This window comes from Puma concolor, chromosome E2 (genome assembly GCF_028749965.1).
Source record: "Puma concolor isolate L17-30 chromosome E2, mPumCon1.1.hap2, whole genome shotgun sequence".
NCBI classification, from domain to species: domain Eukaryota; kingdom Metazoa; phylum Chordata; class Mammalia; order Carnivora; family Felidae; genus Puma; species Puma concolor.
This window is the reverse complement of record NC_141681.1, coordinates 48,930,113-48,948,187: the sequence shown is the minus strand read 5'-3', so window position 1 is coordinate 48,948,187 and position 18,075 is coordinate 48,930,113. Positions and strand designations below refer to the sequence as shown.

The following is an 18,075-nucleotide window of genomic DNA, read 5'->3' as shown; positions in this document are numbered from 1 at the left end:
GATGAGAATGATTTGAGCTTAAAAATGGAAAGGGGAATTGGAACAAAGTACAATTTAAGATAGTTGCTGTATTTGGGGAAGGTGAAGTTTGGACAACTTTATGCCAAGTCATTGACTCTGCAGCTTCCGTGTCATCGGATGTCACTAGCAAGATCAATGACCCTGGGGGACACCAACATGGGAGAACCATCTCCCTCTTTCATGTTTCAATAATGAGGAAAGTGTTTCCTGGGATGGAAGAGAGGGGGAACAGGCTTACCATTTTCCCTGTTGAAGTTGGAAAACAAGAGGAAGTCATTCGGGTCAATGAATTCCTTATCATGGTCCACAAGGGCCTCCTTCACAGCTTGGTACCCCCTAAGGACCACCAGTGACCTGGATCCTGGATACAAGGTGTTTATGGGGCCATACTCCTTACTCAGCTACAGGCAGCAAGACCGAGCTTACATTGGCTCTTTTATTCTTCCTTCCTGAGTTGAGGGGCCCTGCAACTCTCTGAGCGACATCAGAGACATCAGCATGTCTTGGAAGCGGTTTTTCCAGGAGTGGGAGGGGTCTGGGCCCTGGGGGAAGTTAGTCCTTGCACCGTACGCTGAGGGTCAGGAATAGACAGATAAGAGCCAGGGGCAAAAGTAAGATGGCTGTACTCAAAATGTCTATGGTGAAGGCATGTTGCAGACAGTCACTGAAAGGAAAAGTGGGAGAGGTTGTGACTGGGCAGGGGATCCCTGCATCTCTCATCTCTGTCTGGAACATGCCTTCCCCAGGCCCCAGATACAGGGGAAGATAAGGAGAGGAGAAGAAATAGAGAGGAATAAAGACAGGCAATCAGTCTGGAGAGAGAAAGGGCTGGAAGGTGAATGGGAGGGAGAGACAGAGTAGCAGAGGCATAAAGAGGCAGTGACAGAGGGAGAAACATTAAGAAAGAGGTAGGCAGAGAGACAAAAAGGAAACCAGACAGACATCAAGAAAGACAGAGAAGGGGCACCTGGGTGGCTCAGTCGGTTGAGTGTCCGGCTTCAGCTCAGGTCATGATCTCGCAGTCTGTGAGTTCGAGCCCCGCGTCAGGCTCTGTGCTGATAGCTCAGAGCATGGAGCCTGCTTCAGATTCTGTGTCCCCCTCTCTCTTTGCCCCTCCCCCACTCATGCTCTGTCTCTCTGTCTCAGAAATAAACATTAAAAAATAATAATCATCATAAAAAGAAAGACAGAAACAGGGCAAAGGATAGAAAGAGCTTGACAGGGAATGACTTACACAGGGATAGAGAGGCAGAGACAGAGGTAGTGCAAGAAAGAGACAGACCTCAGATCAGACCCTGAGAGACATCGGAGAGAGAGAGAGAGAGGTCACCTCTCTCCTTCTTTCCCTTTCTCCCCTTCTTTTTCCCTCCCTCTCTCTGTCTCCTTTTCCCTGTGTCTGTCCCCATTTTTTCACATTTCTACATCTTTTTCATGCTTCCCATCTGACACTGGTTGGTGCCTCTAAGTTGTTCAACGGGTGCCTCACGGTTTTTGTGCATGGAATGGGGTAGGGCAGTGGGAGAAAGTCCCAGAGCTGTTCTGACCATCTCCTGGGCAACAGAGAATTTTTCATGGCTCCCCTAATGGCTGAGTTGGGAGATGCGGAATTAGAAGACCCAGGGGTTGTCCCTTTCTTCCTCATGGCCCCTGGCCTCCTGTGTGGTAGACATGGTGAGTGAGAATGTTGGTAACTCAGTATAGTACATCATGACTATTTTTTGGGTAACAGACAAAATCCTGGAAACATTTACCTTTAGATCCAATCAATTTTAGAATTGTGAGACTTTAGGTTTGTAGTCTCCTCAATCTTCTAGAATGTAAGCTCCATGAAGCCAAAATTTTTGGACTGTGAATTTCCACACAAAACATCAGTGGCAGAGGTGGGCTAAGGTCCACGTCTCTATGACATACCCTTTGTACCTTTGCACTGTCATCTCCTGTTTAAGACCAGAACTCCCACCCCTAACTCCCTCATCTACTTTTCCCGTGCTATCCTGACAGCTTGGAGAAAGAGGGAGAAAAGCAGGTGCCCACATTCTCCTCCTTGTCCCTGGCTTCCCTACCACCTTCTTTGGGTATTTCAACAGGTCCTCTACATGCATACCCATGATAGTTCTTACAAAGTGCTTGTCTGCAGGGCTGATGAGGAAATGGCTAGAAGGTGAAGAGGAGAAAGACTGAGAGCCACACAGCAGTTACCAGGTCCTTTATTTTCTTGAATCACCACCATCATCTGCTCCCAGGTCTTATCAAGGCCTTTTGCATCAGGCCTGAAAGGAATGATGGGGGCAGGAGGTCCTGGGTGCCTCCTACTGAGTCAGTGTACCTGGCATCATGCTGGGTGTATTGGCTTGCTAGGGCTGTGGGTACTAAGTACCACATCTGAGTGGCAAAAATGTCAGAAACCCATTGTCTCAGTTCTAGTAGTTGTTTCTCGGTTCACCTCAGGGACTGTGGTTGTTGGAGCCTAACTAATTGGCATTCTGGGACAGGACTGTGAGTAACAGGGTCCTCCTTAATGTGGCCATGGACTATGCATCTTGGCCTGGTTTATTTGTATGTCTTAGAATGAAGCTGTGACTCATGCTAGGCTCAGGGAAAAGACTATACCCGTAACTGATTAGCTGTGTGTGTCCCAACCAGGCTTTGGCCCCAGATATAGAGCACTCAAAGGAAGGACTATACCCTGTGATAAATGGATCCATTGGCTCATGAAAGAGCCATCTCTAAGGAGCTAAAAAAAGAGAGGGAGAGGGGCTCCTGGGCGGCTCGGTTGAGCATCCAAATCTTCATTTCGGCTCAGGTCATGATCCCAGGGTTGTGGGATCAAGTCCCACATCAGGCTCCTCACTGAGCATGGAGCCCGCTTAAGATTCTCTCTCTCTCTCTCTCTCTCTCTCTCTCTCTCTCTCTCCCTATTTCACGTTATGCTCTTTCTCTCCCCCACCCCACAAAAAAAAAAGGAGAGAAGAGGAAATAAGCAACTGTAGGTGACATGCTGAGGTCCACACTCCTAAAAATGGACTGCTCACCAGAACCCTTAAGTTCCCATGCTGCTGCTGCCTATGCCTCTGTTACAGCAAGAGTCTCTAATCCTCAGGGTTGTAGGGGAAAACATCCAGTGCCATGCTCAGCACAGTGAAGAGGTTAATTCAAACCTGACTTAAGCATTATTAAGTAATCACTGCCATGGTTCTCTATCCATTCATCTGTCAATGGACATCTAAACTGTTTCATATCTTGACTAATGTGATTTACACGGCAATGAACCTAAGAATGCAGATATCTCTTGGAGATAATGGTTTCATTTCCTTTTTATATATACCCAGAAGTGGGATTTCTGGATTGTATGGTACTTCTATTTTTAATATTTTGAGGAACTGCCATTCTGTTTTCCATCATGGCGGCATCAATTTACATTCACATGGATGGTGCACAAGGGTTCTAATCCACATCATCACCAGTATTTGTTATTGCTTATCTCTATGATAGCCATCCTAACAAGTATGAAATATCTCATTGTGGTTTGGATTTGCCTTTCTTTTATGATTAGTGATATTGAGCACCTTTTCATATATCTGTTGGCCATTTGTATGTCTTTTCTTGAATAATGTCTATTCATGTCCTTTGTCCAATTTTTAATCTGGTGAGTATCTTTTGTTTTGGGATGTTTTTGTTTTTGTTGTTGTTGTTTGTTGTTTTTGTTTTATTTTGTTTAGCTATCAAGTTGTGAGAGAGGCTGAATGACAATGCATGGTGTGTATGTGTGTGTGTGTGTGTGTATGTATATCACATTTTCTTCATCTGTTCACTGATTTGTAAAGGAAAAATAAACAAGTGGAAGTACATCACTAAAAAGTTTCTGCACAGCAAGCAAATAATCAACAAAATGAGAAAGCAACCTCCAGAATGGGAGAAAATATGTGCAAACCATATACCTGATAAAGAGTTAATATCCAAAATATTTCCCCACTTCAGGATCCAATCTGTGACCATACATTATATTTAGTTGTAAGGTCTTTGGTCTTCTTTAATCTAGCATAGATTCTCAACTTTTGTCTTTCTTAACCTTGATATTTTGAATAGCATAGAATAATTGTTTTGGAAATTGTCCAGACATCAATTTGGATTTGTTTCATGTTTTCTTATGCATTTTTCCAATACAATTTTTAACCCTTTGGAAGGCAAAGCCTTTTTCAATAGACACCAAACAAGGCATGTCACCAAAGCCTAAACTTTGGCTTCCATAAGCTCTACAGAAGTGAGCTTTGGAGAAAGCCCTTTCAATTTCCAGTGTCTGTTGTATTACAGTTTCATGAGGTTCTGTGGTCAAGGCCTTTATAGATAAAATTATTAAATGCCACATGACTGTTCACAGTGACCTCAAACTAACAGGAAATTTTAGATCATCTGCAGCTAAGATTTTTTTCCCTCATAATCTGCCTACAGATTTGGCTCACTTAAAAAATTCCTAGTTACTCTTTACAAAACACTATTTTTACATACAGTAAAACTTATATTTTACAATGAGGTTTTACAAATGCATAAACTCTTTTTTTTAATTTTTAAAAAATCTTTATTTAAAAAAAAATTTTTTTTTAATGTTTATTTATTTTTGAGACAGAGAGAGACACAGCATGAACAGAGGAGGGGCAGAGAGAGAGGGAGACACAGAATCTGAAACGGGCTCCAGGCTCTGAGCTGTCAGCACAGAGCCTGATGCGGGGCTCGAACTCACGGACCGCGAGATCATGACCTGAGCCGAAGTCGGACGTTTAACCGACCAAGCCACCCAGGCGCCCCAAAAAATCTTTATTTTTGAGAGAGAGAGAGAGAGAGAGAGACAGAGTGCAAGCGAGGGAAGAATAGAGACAGGGAGACACAGAATCTGAAGCAGGCTTCAGGCTCCGAGCTGTCAGCACAAAGCCCAACACAGAGCTCGAACTCACGAACTGAGTGATCATGACCTGCTCCGAAGTTGGACACTTAACTGACTGAGCCACCCAGGCACCTCTACAGATGTGTAAACTCTTATCATCACGACCACAGACAGGTTACTGAATAATTCCAACACCCCAAAGAGTTATCTGGTGTTATATTTTGTATTCATATCCTTACCCCACCTCTACTTCCTGGCAACCATGGGTGTGTTCTATGTATCAATATTTTTGCCTTTTCCAGGATTTCATATAAATGGAATAATGCAGTATATAACCTTTTGACACTGGGTTCTTTCACTTAGCTCAATACATTTGCAATTCATCCAAGTTGTGTGTATTAACAGTTGTTGGTTTTATTGCTGAGTAGTTTTGTTGCATGGATGTGACACAATTTGTTCATCCATTCAACTCTGAAGAACATTTGGGTTGTTTCCAGTTTATGAGGATGATCAATAAAGTTGCTCTAAGTATTCATGCACAGGTTTTGTCCAAGTATAATTTTTAATTTCTGAGAATAAATACCTGGAAATGGGATTCTGGGTCCTCTAGTTGAATGTACATTTAGCTTTTACAGAAACCACCAAATTGTTATGTAGTATTTTGTATTTCCATCAGCAAAATATAAGAATTCCAGATGCTCCACATCTTGGCCAGCACTAAGTGTTGTTAATATCTTTTATTTTTGTCATTCTAATAAGTGTATGGGGTATCTCATTGGGTTTTAATTTGCATTTCCCTAATGACTATGGTGTTGAGCATTGATTCATGAGCTTGTTTGTCATTCACGTATCTTTTTTAGTTAAGTGTGTGCCCAAAAATTTAGCCCATTTTTTAATTGGGTTGTTTGTTTTCTTATGTTGAGGTTTGAGGGTTATTTACATACTCTGTATATAAGTCCTTTGTTTGATATATGGGTGCTGGTTACCTGAATCTACAGGTGTGATAAAATTGCATTGAAACACACACACACACGCACACACACACACGTGCCTGTAAAACTTGTGAAATCTGAACAAGTTCTGTAGTTTGTACCAACATGAATTTCCTGGCTTTTGATATTGTGCTATAGTCATCTAAAATGTTACCACTGGAGGAAACTGGATAAAGAATACACAGAACTTGTCTACTTTTTTTTTTTTTTACAACTTCTTGTGAAACTATAACTATGTCAAAATAAAAAGAAGAGAATCCAGAGTGTAGCCAAGTTGACAAAGATATTGAATCTACAATCTTCATAACAACTTAAAAGTTTTTTCCATTAATTTCTGAATTAATGCTTATTGTCTCCTCCTTTACACTATCTTTGAATGTTCTGGGCTGTTTTTTTCTAACTTTTATTTTATTTTTTTTTTTAATGTTATTCATTTTTGAAAGAGAGAGAAAGCACAAGCACAGGGGGACAGAGAGGGGGGGGTACAGAGGATCCAAAGCAGGCTCTGAGCTGACAGCAGAAAGCCTGATGTGGGGCTCAAACTCACACAACCACGAGATCATGACCTGAGCCAAAGTGAGATGCCTAACTGACTGAGCTACCCAGGCACCCCTTTTTCTAACTTTTAAAGATGGACATTTAGCACATTAATTTTGTAGACTTCCTTCCTCTCCAATATGAAAATGTAAGGCTACAAACTTATCTCTAAGCAGAGTTTTTGCTGAATCCCAAGGGAAAATAGGAAAATGTGATTTTTCACTTTTTCCTTCTTTAAAATTGTTTTAGCTCTTCCTTTGCCTTTCCATATAAATTTTCAAATAAATATCTAAATTCATTCCAAAAAAATCTTGCTGTCATTTCTATAGTAATTGTGTTAAGCTTATACACCAATTTGGGGAGAGTTGGCTTTACTGTACTGATCTTCCAATCCATGAACATGGTATGTCTCTCCTTATTTAAAAAATATCTGATTTCTGGGACACCTGAGTGGCGGACACCTGAAGAGACAGACTTCAGCTCAGGTCATGGTCTCGCGGTGTGTGGGATTCTACTTGGGATTCTCTCTCCCCCTCCCTGCCTCTCTGCTCCTCCCCCACTTGCACATGCTGTCTCTCTCTCTCTCAAAATAAATAAATAAACATATATATATGTATATGTATATATATATATATATATATTTTTTTTTTTTTTTTATTACTTTTATTGGTATTTTGCAGCTTTCACCATACAGGCTCTGTGCATGTATTGTCAGACTCTACTTAAATATTTCATTTATTTCAGTGACTACAAGAGTTATTGTGCTTTTAATTTTGATTTCCTAAAGTATATAGAAAAAAAAAAAACAGGAAAAGACTTTTGTATGTTTAGTGCCATTTTTAAACTTATTAAAAGGATTTGTCCTTGTAGCTCCCTTGGGAATCAGTTAAGCTTTCTAAAATGGGCATGTGCACTGTGCCCTGTCACATAGATTTGTGAGAATTAAGTGCAGTAATTGCATAATGTTTTTAGCCCAGAACTGATACAGAGATTCAACAAATAATAGGTGTTACTATTATTATTATTATTAACAGTAGGGTGTAAGGTTTCCCTTCCTCTTATCCCACCTCTGAAGCATCTATCTCTAGCAAGGTGAACAGAGTCCATTCCTTTCCTCTTCCTCTCCTGTCACCTTGCCCCTCAGATTTCCCTAAGTCACCTCCCTCTTGCTAGCTCCGCCCTCCACTAACCCGCCTTCCTGGTAGCCCCGCCTCTGCCCCGCCCACTCCTCCCGCAGCCCTCCCCGGATCCCCCAGCACAGCCCTTGCTCAGCGGGGCTGGAAGCTCATGGTGTAATTTCGTGGGATAGTGGCAAAGCCCACAAGTTTGGGGGACACGTCAATGTCTTGGGGCAGCTGAGGGGACTTGAGGCAGAAGTTCTGCAAGATGGTGGTGAGGAAGAGAAAGAGCTCCATTCTAGCCAGACCTTCTCCGAAACAGTACCGCTTTCCTGAAGAGACAGAATGGGAGGACTGGAGGTGAGGCCTACTCTCACTGCTCCCTTCTCCACTACCCACCCCCAACTGCATTCTCCCAGAGAGCAGGGACTGAGAAACTTTCAGAGACATCTCTAACCCTCTCTGAGCATCAGTTTCTCTTGTACATGGGATAGGGGTGAGCTATCCCAAGCTGTAGCAATGGGAAATTTAGGTGCCCCTTCCTTCCAAGCACACACTCAGATATGGCTGCCGGGCTCTCATCTCCTCCCAAGGAATCTCAAGAATCTAAATGACTTTGGACAAATACCTGACTCACTAAGGACTTTGATTTTCCCCATCTGTGAAATGGATACAATCATCCCTTTCCAGTTGCCTGGACACAGGTACTTGGTAGTCATGGGGTTTGCAGCTGGTTGGCTCTAGAGTAGATCTTAGAGGGACTTTCAAGCTGGACACAGACCCCAGGCTACAGCTTAGAGACGGGATGTGGGATGAAGGAGGCCCGGTTGGTGGGAGCAGTGGCTTAGCAGCAAGCAGACCGGGGTCTCTTACCGATGGAGAAGGGCACAAAAGCATCACTCTTCTTAAACTGGCCCTTCTCATCCAGGAAGTGCTGGGGGTGGAAGTCTCGGGGGTGGGAAAAGAACTTGGGGTCTCTCAGCACAGAGCCCAGCATAGGGAACACTTCAGTGCCCTGGTGAGGAGGAGAGGGGCATTTGATAAGGTGGAGTGGGGGCAGGGTGTGCTGAAAGCACATGGAGGTTGATGGGACAATGCGGGTGCCCTGAGTGATAAGAAATGGGAGGCGGGGGAGTGTGGGTCCCCTGGGGACATGAGACTCAGGTCTCTGAACCAGGAAGCTTGGCAGACATGGGGGTTCATGTCTCCTGAGAAGGGAAGTTTGGGGAGCACAGGTTCTGTGTCTCTTAGGACAGAAGGTGTGGGGGACCCACAGTTCATGTCTCTCAAGGCAGGAGGTTGAGAGGACATGGGGGTTCATGCTCTCTGGGACTGGGATTGAGAGACATCAGGTTTGTGTTTCTCTAGGCAGGATGTTTGGGGGACATGAGATCCGTGTCCTTGAGGGAGGAGGTCTAGACATGAAGTTCATGTCTCTTGAGAGAGGAAGTTTGGGGGTATGGGGTTCATATTCCTTGTGGAAAGAGCTCTGGGGGAGACACGGGCTTCAGGAATCTCTGAGGGGATTGGAGGGACATGGTGGTTGGAGCAGTGTTTGATTGAAGCAATGGGACAGGGGCTGGGAAGCTTCTAAGGGAATGGATTGCTGGGTCACAGGGAGCAGGTTGGAGGTCCCCCAAGGTGGGACAGGAAGATACCTTGGGGAGGAAGAACTCCCGAAACTTGGTGTCCTTGGTGACTCTGCGGGCCAATCCCATGGGGATCATGTCTCCAAATCTTTGGATCTCATGGATCACCGCCTCTGTGTAGGGCATCTTGGCCCTGTCCTCAAACTTGGGCTGCCGGTTCTTGCCAATCACCTGGTCAATCTCTTCGTGGATTTTGGCTGTGGGAGGAGGGGGAAGGTATTTAGGTATCTGGGGTCTCGGGGCAGTGATGATAGTCCAAATATGGACATCCACGTGTGCCATGGACTTAGACCATTCAAAACAGACGTTGGCCATACGCAGTGTTGGTGCCGTATCCTGGTCACCCGGTCGTGCCAGAATCATGAGTAGGCATAAGGGAGGAGTTTGGGGAATGGTTTGGAGAGCAGGCAGTGGATATACATTTGACCCAGCATGGAAGCTATTTACCAATCCGTTCAGATATTTTCAATACTTAAACACCTAGTGAAACTTGGCTGGTGCTCATCAGCAGAATATCACCTAGTCTCCGGTTAACAGGGTATGTCTGAGGTTTCAGGGATCTGGGGAAGGTGGGGATGTTGCAGTGGGCTCAGAGGAAGTTTGAGGGCCTGTGGCTGCCACTTTGTTGCCCCCCACCCTGCAGCCTTACCCTCCACATCTGGGTGCTTCATGAGCAGCAGGAAGCCATACCGCAGGGTCGTGCTGACTGTCTCAGTGCCCGCAAAGAAGAGGTTCAGTGTGGTCAGCACCAGGTTCTTCAAGTAGAACTCTGTGTTGGGGTTGTTCTGCTCCTATAGGGAGAGAGGGCTTCAGGCCAAGCCCACTCCCCTCAGAGCTCTCAGGGCCCTTCTGGGGTCTTTCTCTTTGGACCCCTCTCTCTTAGATCCAGACCAGAGGTGGGAGGAGGGACTTGGTTCCACTAGCTCTTTGTTCAGGCTGCTGGCTCTGCCCAAAATGCCCTTCCCACACTCCTTACCCACCTGCCTATCTGTCCTTTACTCTTCAAGAACACTTTTTTATGGTGGGAATATTGAGAAGGAGAGGAATAGAGTCAGTGAGTGCATGGTACGGAATTGCTTGCTATTATGGTTGGCACACACAGGTCCTGCCCATGGGCAGGGGCTCAGTAGAGGGAGCAGCCATAGTTATTATACTTGGGATTGTGAGGATGTTATGAGGGGAATGGTTTGAACGAGGCTCTGCTCTCCCCATGCCAGCCTGGTTTCCCTCTGCCTGGCTCTGCAGCTCTCTGCACTGGCTGTTGGGGTGTACCTCCTGCATGCGGATGAGGAAGGAGTCGATGAAGTCCCGCGGGGAGTTGGGATCTAGCGTGCGTTGGTTCTGCTCCACCTTCTTGGCTATGAAGTCCTCCAGACCTTTCAGATCCTTAAATGCCTGTTGCTGTGGTCCTGGCAGGTGTTTCATCACTGAATAAAACATCTCATAGAGCTGAGGATGGGGAGAGAAGAAAGGACGGGAAGGACAGCTGTCAGCAGGCAGGTCTTGATAGGAGTGGAACCTTTCTCATGGCAAGGAAAGCACTGAATTAAAGACCCCCATCCAGATGTTAAGGATTTATATGGGACTGATGGGAGGAGATATCTAAGTTTTCACATGAGTTAAGTGTGAGAACCCCTATCCCAGCATGTTGGTGAGATGGTTTGGGACACATCCAGATATTCAGGTGAGGTTGCATTGGGAAACTCCTGTCCAGGTGTTTACCTATTTATTTCTGACTGATATGAGGGGGAGGTAGGTACCTGTTTAGGTCTCTAGACATCAAGTAGGCTCAGTTGGAGACAACTATCCAGATATTTAGAGGCTATGGAATAGTGATTTCTATGCAGGTATTGAGGTATTAAAGTGTGGCAGGTATGCAAATGTTGAGGTGGGGGAAATACCTGTTCATGTGTTTCAAATATTTACACTGGGCTGGAGGGGAGCACTGCTGTAAGTGTTTGAGTGAGCTGCATTGAGGAACATAATTTGGGTGTTTGGGGAACCATCTATCCAGATGTTTACATGTTTAGAGGCCTTCTTGGTTGGCGTATCTGTCCAGATGTTCAGATATTTCAGTGGGCTATGAAGAAGTACTTATCTAGGTAGCCCAGTAGGCTGGTTTGGGATACCTGTGTAAATCTCAAATGATTTTGGCAGACTGTATTTTATAGCACCAGGTGTTCATGTATTCAGGACATGGACGGAGGTGGTCACTTGTTCAGCTGTTAAGATATTAAGATGAAAAGATGGAATGTCTTGACAGGGAGCCAGTTCTAGATATTAAGATAGGTAGGGTGGGGGCACATGCCAAGAAGGAAGGCTGGGCTTATAACAGCTGTCATGCCTGCAGGCTGTTTTTTGTATGTTTGGTTTGGGTTTTGGGTTTTTTGGTGGGAAAAACATCTGTTGAGATATTCAGGTGTCCTTGGAAACGGGGTATTCTGGTGTAGCTGTTCCATTGTCCAAGAGTGGTTTTGATGGAACCCTATCTGGGAGAGGAAGGGAGTTTGGGGCACCTGTCTTATGTGAGGAAGCAATTGGAGGGTTGTAGTAGGGTGTTGTAGAGACAGACTGGGACGGGTTACCTGACCCATAGATGTAGCTGTGAACTGGAAGCTTCCCAGCATCATACGCAGCAGTGACAGGAACTCTTTGTTCTCATAGTCAAAGCGGTCCCCAAAGACAATGGAGCTGATGACATTGGACGCTGTCCGGCTCAGGAAGAAGGTGGGATCGATGAAGGTGCCTAGGGAGTGGGATGGGGTTGAGGAGAAACAGGGATCTGGGGGAGCATCCACTAGGCAGTCTGACACCAGGTCAAGAATTGGAGAAAAGCACCAGGGTGATGAGACAAGCTCCCAGCACAAGGCCTTAGAGCCAGGAGCCTGGACTCCTTCCCCCAGTCCAGTCAGTCCCCTTCCAGGACCAGAAAGCGCACATATCCACATGAGTGCTCCTGCTCCTTCTCCCTCATTCCCTCCTGGCTCACCATGTGTGCCCCGGAGGGCCTCGATGAGGAAGCCCACTTCCTCCTGGATGCGCTCCTCGATGCCACGCTTGCCCACACCAAAGTCCCGCAGCGTGGTGATGGAGAAGCGCCGGAGCTGCTTGGCTCGCTCGCCATTGCTGAACGCCACACCTGGGGGGGGGGGAGGGGGGCAACCGTGGGAGACAGAGATTCAACTCAAGGTCAGAGACATACTGAAAGAGATGGCGACCTAGTTGGAAGAAAAGAATCAGAAGGAGAGAGGCAAGTCAGATGCCCAGAGAAACAGAGATTTGGAGACACATAAAGACAGAGAAAGAAGTAAGGGAGGGCCAGAGGGAGGTGACATCTGTGGATATCTGAGAGGTGGCAATAAAAATCCTGAAGGATCCTAACACTGAGCTGGGGAAAGAAGAAAATAGGGAGAGAGAACAAAGAAGGTCGGGAGAGAGGAAAGACTGTTTCCAGAGACAGAGGCATGGGGTGTGAAGCAGAAACAGGGTGAGATTCTGACACAGAAGAGGAAAAGAGTAGAGGGAGGATGAAGGGAGGGGAAGCACAGAAGCTTAGAGGGAGAAAAAGACAAGGACGTGGAGGTGGACTGACCACAGTTCTGAGGCGGAAATCCCCAGAGCTCTTCAAAGACACACAGAAAGAAGAGGCATATCTGAGAGAGAACAGGGACATGGGGCCAAGAAGCAGGGGAAATAGAGACGCAGGCACTCAGGGTCAAGTTAGAGAAGACCAGGGAGAAGGGACAATTAGCAGGGACAGGGACAGAGGGGAGCAGGGGGAGAACTCGGCCTCAGCCTTGGGTGGGAGGGTGAGTCAAGAGGACAGTGGGGAAACTGAGGCCATCGAGTGTTCCTGACCACATGCCCCCATCCGGAGCCCCTCACCATAGCCTTTGAAGAGCCAGTCGAAGGTGGCCTGCTCGCCTCGCCCGCCAAATTCCTCAGCCTGGTCCACCAGCGCCTCCTTCACGGCCTCGTGTCCACACAGCACCACAATGCGCCGCGGCCCCAGGTGGACCGTGAACACGGGGCCATAGCGCTCGCTGATCTAACCAAAGTGAGAGTGCTTAGAGGGAGCGGCCCCACGGGGAACTGGCCCTGTGCCCAGACCTCACCCACTGCATGCATTTCCCCCAGGTTCTGGCACTCAAGGGGCGGGTATCCCAGGATCTGCTCTTCCCTGCTTAGGACCCTGCTGCCCCAACTGCACAATTCCACTTTCCTAAGACTCCCATCCAACCTTGCCCGCCCCCTGCCACAATGCCCCAGCTCAATTAGGCAGGCGCCCAGCCCCACCCCCTTCCACCATCCCCTGCCTCAAGGTACCTTCATGAGAGAGTTGTACATTTGCTGTGTGTTCAGCTGCAGGTAATTCCCGATGAAGGGCAATGGGGTGGGTCCTGGAGGGAGCTTCCCCCAGAGCTTCCTCTGCCTCCAGGCAGACATCAAGACCATTATTGTCAGGCAGGTGAGCAAAGCCACCAGGAGGAGCCCTGAGGCCAGCATGATGGCAGTGGGAGTGACAGATTGCTGGGGTGGTTTGCCTTTATACTACTTGAGCAAGAAGGGCGGACTTTGATTCTAATTATGTAATTGTGCCATTTCACCTCCAGCTACACCCTCCTGGGCTCACCACAGAACTTGAGACACAGCCAGCAAGGCAGGAGGAGGGAACCCCAAGGAGATTAACAGGGGGAGGGCCCCAAGACAGAATGTGTCACCCCTCAAGGGAGTCCACCCCAGGGCTGCAGACTTGGTGAGACATATATTCCAGAACTGAAGAGTTTATAATATTTGCATGGGGAGCCCCCTGAGCTTTGGATTTGGGATCTCAGAGTGAGAACAGACCCCAACATGTAGGTTTTGAGGTCTCCAGAGTGAAGAATCCAATATCTGGGTTTGAGGATGAGATTCCAGGGAGTCAATTTGAGGGTGTTGGGGCAAGGGAGGACCCCTGGCTGTGATGAGGGTTCCTGGGAGAAGTATATGGGAATCCAGCACGATCAGGGAATGACCACTTGACCCAAACTTTGACTTTGCTTTGGACACAGTGTCACCTCGGGTACCCAGAATCCTCACTGGGGCCTCAGAGAAAGGTCAGGATCAGTATCACGGCCCATCTGTGGTTGGAAAGGGGTAGAAGTCCAGAGCCACATTCAAGTGGAACTTTCCTTAGGAAAGAAGAGAAACTCATGGTCTTCCCCCCTGCATCTGTCTCCTTCTCTCTCTCTCTCAAAAATAAATAAACGTTTAAAATTTTTTCTTAACAAAAAAAAAAAAAAAAAAAAAAAAAAAGACTAACTCATGGTCTCAATGGCAGAGAGACTGGGCAGAACTTGAAAATAGTAATGACATCCACCAATATGGTGCCAAAAAGCCCAGTTGTCTCAAAGGGTGTGATTTACAGAAAGCCACACTGGTCCTACCCAGGTCCCTGGGGGAGCTTGCTAGGTTCATCATTTCCATGTTTGTTTAGGAGATAGCCGGGCCCTGTATGCTGAAAGTGGGTGTGAGGACAGATGGTGGCCCTGCTGTCCTCTCCTTGGTGACCTTCTTCCTTAACAAGAGGGTGCTCACCAAAGGGGAGCAGTGTGCAAACTGTGATCTCATGGAATCCTTCTGGCAGTGGGGTTCCGTCATAGCATCTTCATTTTGCTGTTCAGAAGAACAAGCCTCCCTACAGCCACCTGCTGGAAGTCACACAGGTGGCAGGTAGGGATCTGGGATTTGAACCCTGTCCATTCCTTTCTCCATTGACTGGCCTAGCCCACCCTGAAGGCCAAGTGGAGACCAAGTTTAGCAATGGGTGGTGTGGAGACTAGCATCAGTGTTGGACACAGAGATACAGTGGCAGGCTCTGTTTTCAATCCTAGACACTAGGATTGAAAACAGGTTGGCCTTGAACTTGATATCAGGAGATCGTTAACAGAGCCATGTCTGGTGCCAGGAGGGTCTGAGAGCAGGCCCAGGTGGCCATCGGGGTGGCTTCAGGGTGGCATCGTGCAGCTCTGGGGTTGGTCCCAGCAGACTCTGACATGAGCACCATGTGGGTGCTGGACTGGTCTTCAGTGGGCCTGAGAGGGGCCCCGATGGGCACAAGGCAGCATCTGATAGCTGGACCCCCTGCTCAGATGCCAGCCCTAACCTTAGAGGAGTGCAGGTGCATGAGGTTGGCACTCTCAGTACTGGTATGTTGCTCTAGGCCCCTGAGCCAGAGTCCTATGGGGGAGGGAACAAGGGGCAGAGAACAAAGCAGAAAGAGGAATGTTGTTTGTTGGCTCTAAAGGGAGCACAGGAGGGAAAGAGATTAGCAGAAGCTTGGCAAGTATGAGTCCCCCAATCCCAACCACCAGTCTCTACCTGGCCAGACTGCAAGCCTGCCCCCCGCCCCCCGGCCACTTTCCCACTTTTTCTTGGCAAGGAGGGAGGTAGAATTTTGAGAGTTTGTTTCACAATGAGGTTGGCACCAGTTAGGGCACTGAGTGTTCAGACGGCCTGTCATGAGCAAGGCAGAGAATCAGGTGCATGACAGGCAGAAGTACATCAGGAGAGAGAGGTCAAGTGAGATTGACCTTGTTGGTCACCCTGGAACTCGGAGCGAAGCCAGCATCTGTCTTCACATGCCTTCTCCCCTAGAGGCAGGAGTGTGCCACGCCAGTGAGCAGGGGTCCCGGGATCAGCTTCCACAGTGAGGTAGTGGTGCACCCAGGAAAATCCCTTTCCCTTGCTGAGACTCAGTTTCCCTTTCTAGGCAATAGCACAGCAGTTAAGAGCATGGTTAAGGCATGGATTGGAATCCCTTGTCCCTTCTTTGTTGTGGGACCTTGAACAGGTCACCTCACCTCTCTGAGTCTCATGGGGCCAATGACAGGACCCACCTCTTAGCCTATTTTCAGAGGAGTCATGGGTTCATGCGTGTGAAGTACATGGCAGTAAGTGCCAACGAATGGTAGTTGTTCCTATTACTCCACAGGATGAAGGACATGAGTAAGGGGTTCTCTAAATCCCCTTCTGGATTTGATCTTTTCTGGTCTAAAGTTCTGATTACTTCTTCTTTGGGAAAAGAGGAAGGGAGAGAAAGCCTTGTGGGAACCTCCCTGCCCTTCCTTCCTTGGCACAGCTGAGCCTTCCCCCCTGGGGCTGATAATACGACATTGACCTTGGGTGTGTGTGCAGACCAGTGTGCCTGAATGCACACCAGCCCTTGTCTGTCTATGGGTAACTGAGTACATGCTTTGGGGTATGCCTGTTAAGGGATGTCTACACATATGTCTGTGTGTGCACCCTCATGTCTGACTGTGTGCTAATGGTGTATGTGCACGTACTACTGGTGACTGGGTATGGGCATGTGGATGGACACGTGTGTGTGTATTCAGGCACAGTGTGTAGGCATGTGGGTCACGCTGTGTGCACTTGTCTGAGATCTGCTTGTGCCTGTCTGTGTTTGCATTCAAACAATGTTGACCCGGCTCTGTCTCCCTTCTCTAAATACCAGCTGATTCCCTTATTTTTCAGGGTATTGCCTCGCTCAGTTGTCAAGGGTTACACTCAGCAGAAAAAGCCTGCATCGGACGCATGTGTCCTGAGAGCATTCTGAGGTGGGTCAACTCCTATTGCATGAACTCAAATATCCACTCAGAAAATTCTCTCCCATAGTCTCCCCCAGGCTCCTGAGCCATTCAACACTTTTAAGACAGTCATCCAGGGGTGCTTGCGTGGCTCAGTCGGGTAAGTGTCCGACTTGGTCTCAGTTCATGTTCTCACCGTTCGTGGGTTCCAGCCTCATGTCGGACTCTGTGCTGACAGCTCAGAGCCTGGAGCCTGCTTCCCATTCTGTGTCTCCCCCTCTCTCTGCTCCTCCCCCACTCGTTCTCTCTCTTCTCTCTCTCAAAAATGAATAAACATCTTAAAAACATATTAAAATATTTCCAGACAGTCATCCAACCAGTGCTCAGTCAACTCACCACTCCATGACACCTGTGCTGAGGGATGCTGAGGACACTAAGGTGACCAAGACAGACTGTGCCCCACCCTCATGAAGCTGTCATGCCACAAGGGAGACAGAGCAGCTACAAGTCAGTGAAGCTCAGAACACACAGGGCTGGGGTGAGAAGTCACAGACAGAGGAGTCATGGTGGGGATGGGGGAGACAGAGGAGTCAGGGCAAGGTTGGGGGAGACAGACAGAGGGGTCAGGGCAGGATTGGGTGGCACAGGTCTCTGTAGGGGCCCAGAAGTGGCACCTGTTTCAACCTTGTCAACTCAGGCTGAGTCATCTGAGGGCAAAGTAGGGATTTTTCAGGGCAGGATGGGGAGAGTAGAGAGGGAGAATTCTGGGCAGAGGAATCCAAGTGCCAAGGCAGTGGAGCATGGTCGGGTGCTGTTACGGTGGAAGGATCTGGGGCCCTGCGCACTGATGAGGCTGTAGCCATCAGCAGGGGTCAGACCTGCTGGACCTTATGTGACTTGGTGGGGAGCTGGACCGTGTCCTAAGATGATGGGGAGCCCCAGAAGGGGTGTAGGTAGGGGAAGAAGATGGTTAAATTTGTGTTTCAGAGGGATTGTTCAGATTGTTGGAGAAGGTGAGACTACAGATGGAGAGACATAGAAGTAGCTTCTATAGGCTCCAGGTGACAGAGGACAGGGCCATGAGCATGGGGAGGAGGCATGGGCTGGAGAAAGATATGGAAGGACAAACGAATTCTTCCTTGGTTATGCGGTGGTTGTGTGGGGTAAGGTGGGGTAGAGCCCAGTGTGGGGGTAGGTGGGAGTGCCATGTATTGGTTTGGGGACATAGATCAGGAGCAGGTTTGAGGCAGGAGACATGTTGGGGAACCAGGCACAATCCCTGCTTCTAGGGATTTCTTAGCCTGGTGAGAG

At 47.7% G+C, this 18,075-nt stretch overlaps 1 protein-coding gene and 1 long non-coding RNA gene across 2 annotated transcripts; one reads left to right on the top strand and one right to left on the bottom strand.

The window, feature by feature from the left end:
- Window positions 1-7,420: 7,420 nt before the first annotated feature.
- Window positions 7,421-13,716, bottom strand: LOC147573614 (cytochrome P450 2A13). Its single transcript, XM_086689837.1, has 9 exons — window positions 13,523-13,716; window positions 13,082-13,244; window positions 12,186-12,335; window positions 11,782-11,942; window positions 10,469-10,645; window positions 9,846-9,987; window positions 9,206-9,393; window positions 8,421-8,562; window positions 7,421-7,879 (listed from the first exon to the last, which is right to left on the bottom strand). The coding sequence occupies exons 1-9, from the start codon at window positions 13,700-13,702 to the stop codon at window positions 7,698-7,700; spliced, it is 1,485 nt and encodes a 494-aa protein (XP_086545963.1). The 5' UTR covers window positions 13,703-13,716; the 3' UTR covers window positions 7,421-7,697.
- On the top strand, window positions 9,509-17,413 carry LOC147573613 (uncharacterized). The gene is made up of 3 exons (XR_015244883.1): window positions 9,509-9,734; window positions 16,712-16,794; window positions 17,129-17,413. It is a non-coding gene; the product is annotated as an uncharacterized LOC147573613 (long non-coding RNA).
- The last annotated feature ends 662 nt before the right edge of the window (window positions 17,414-18,075 follow it).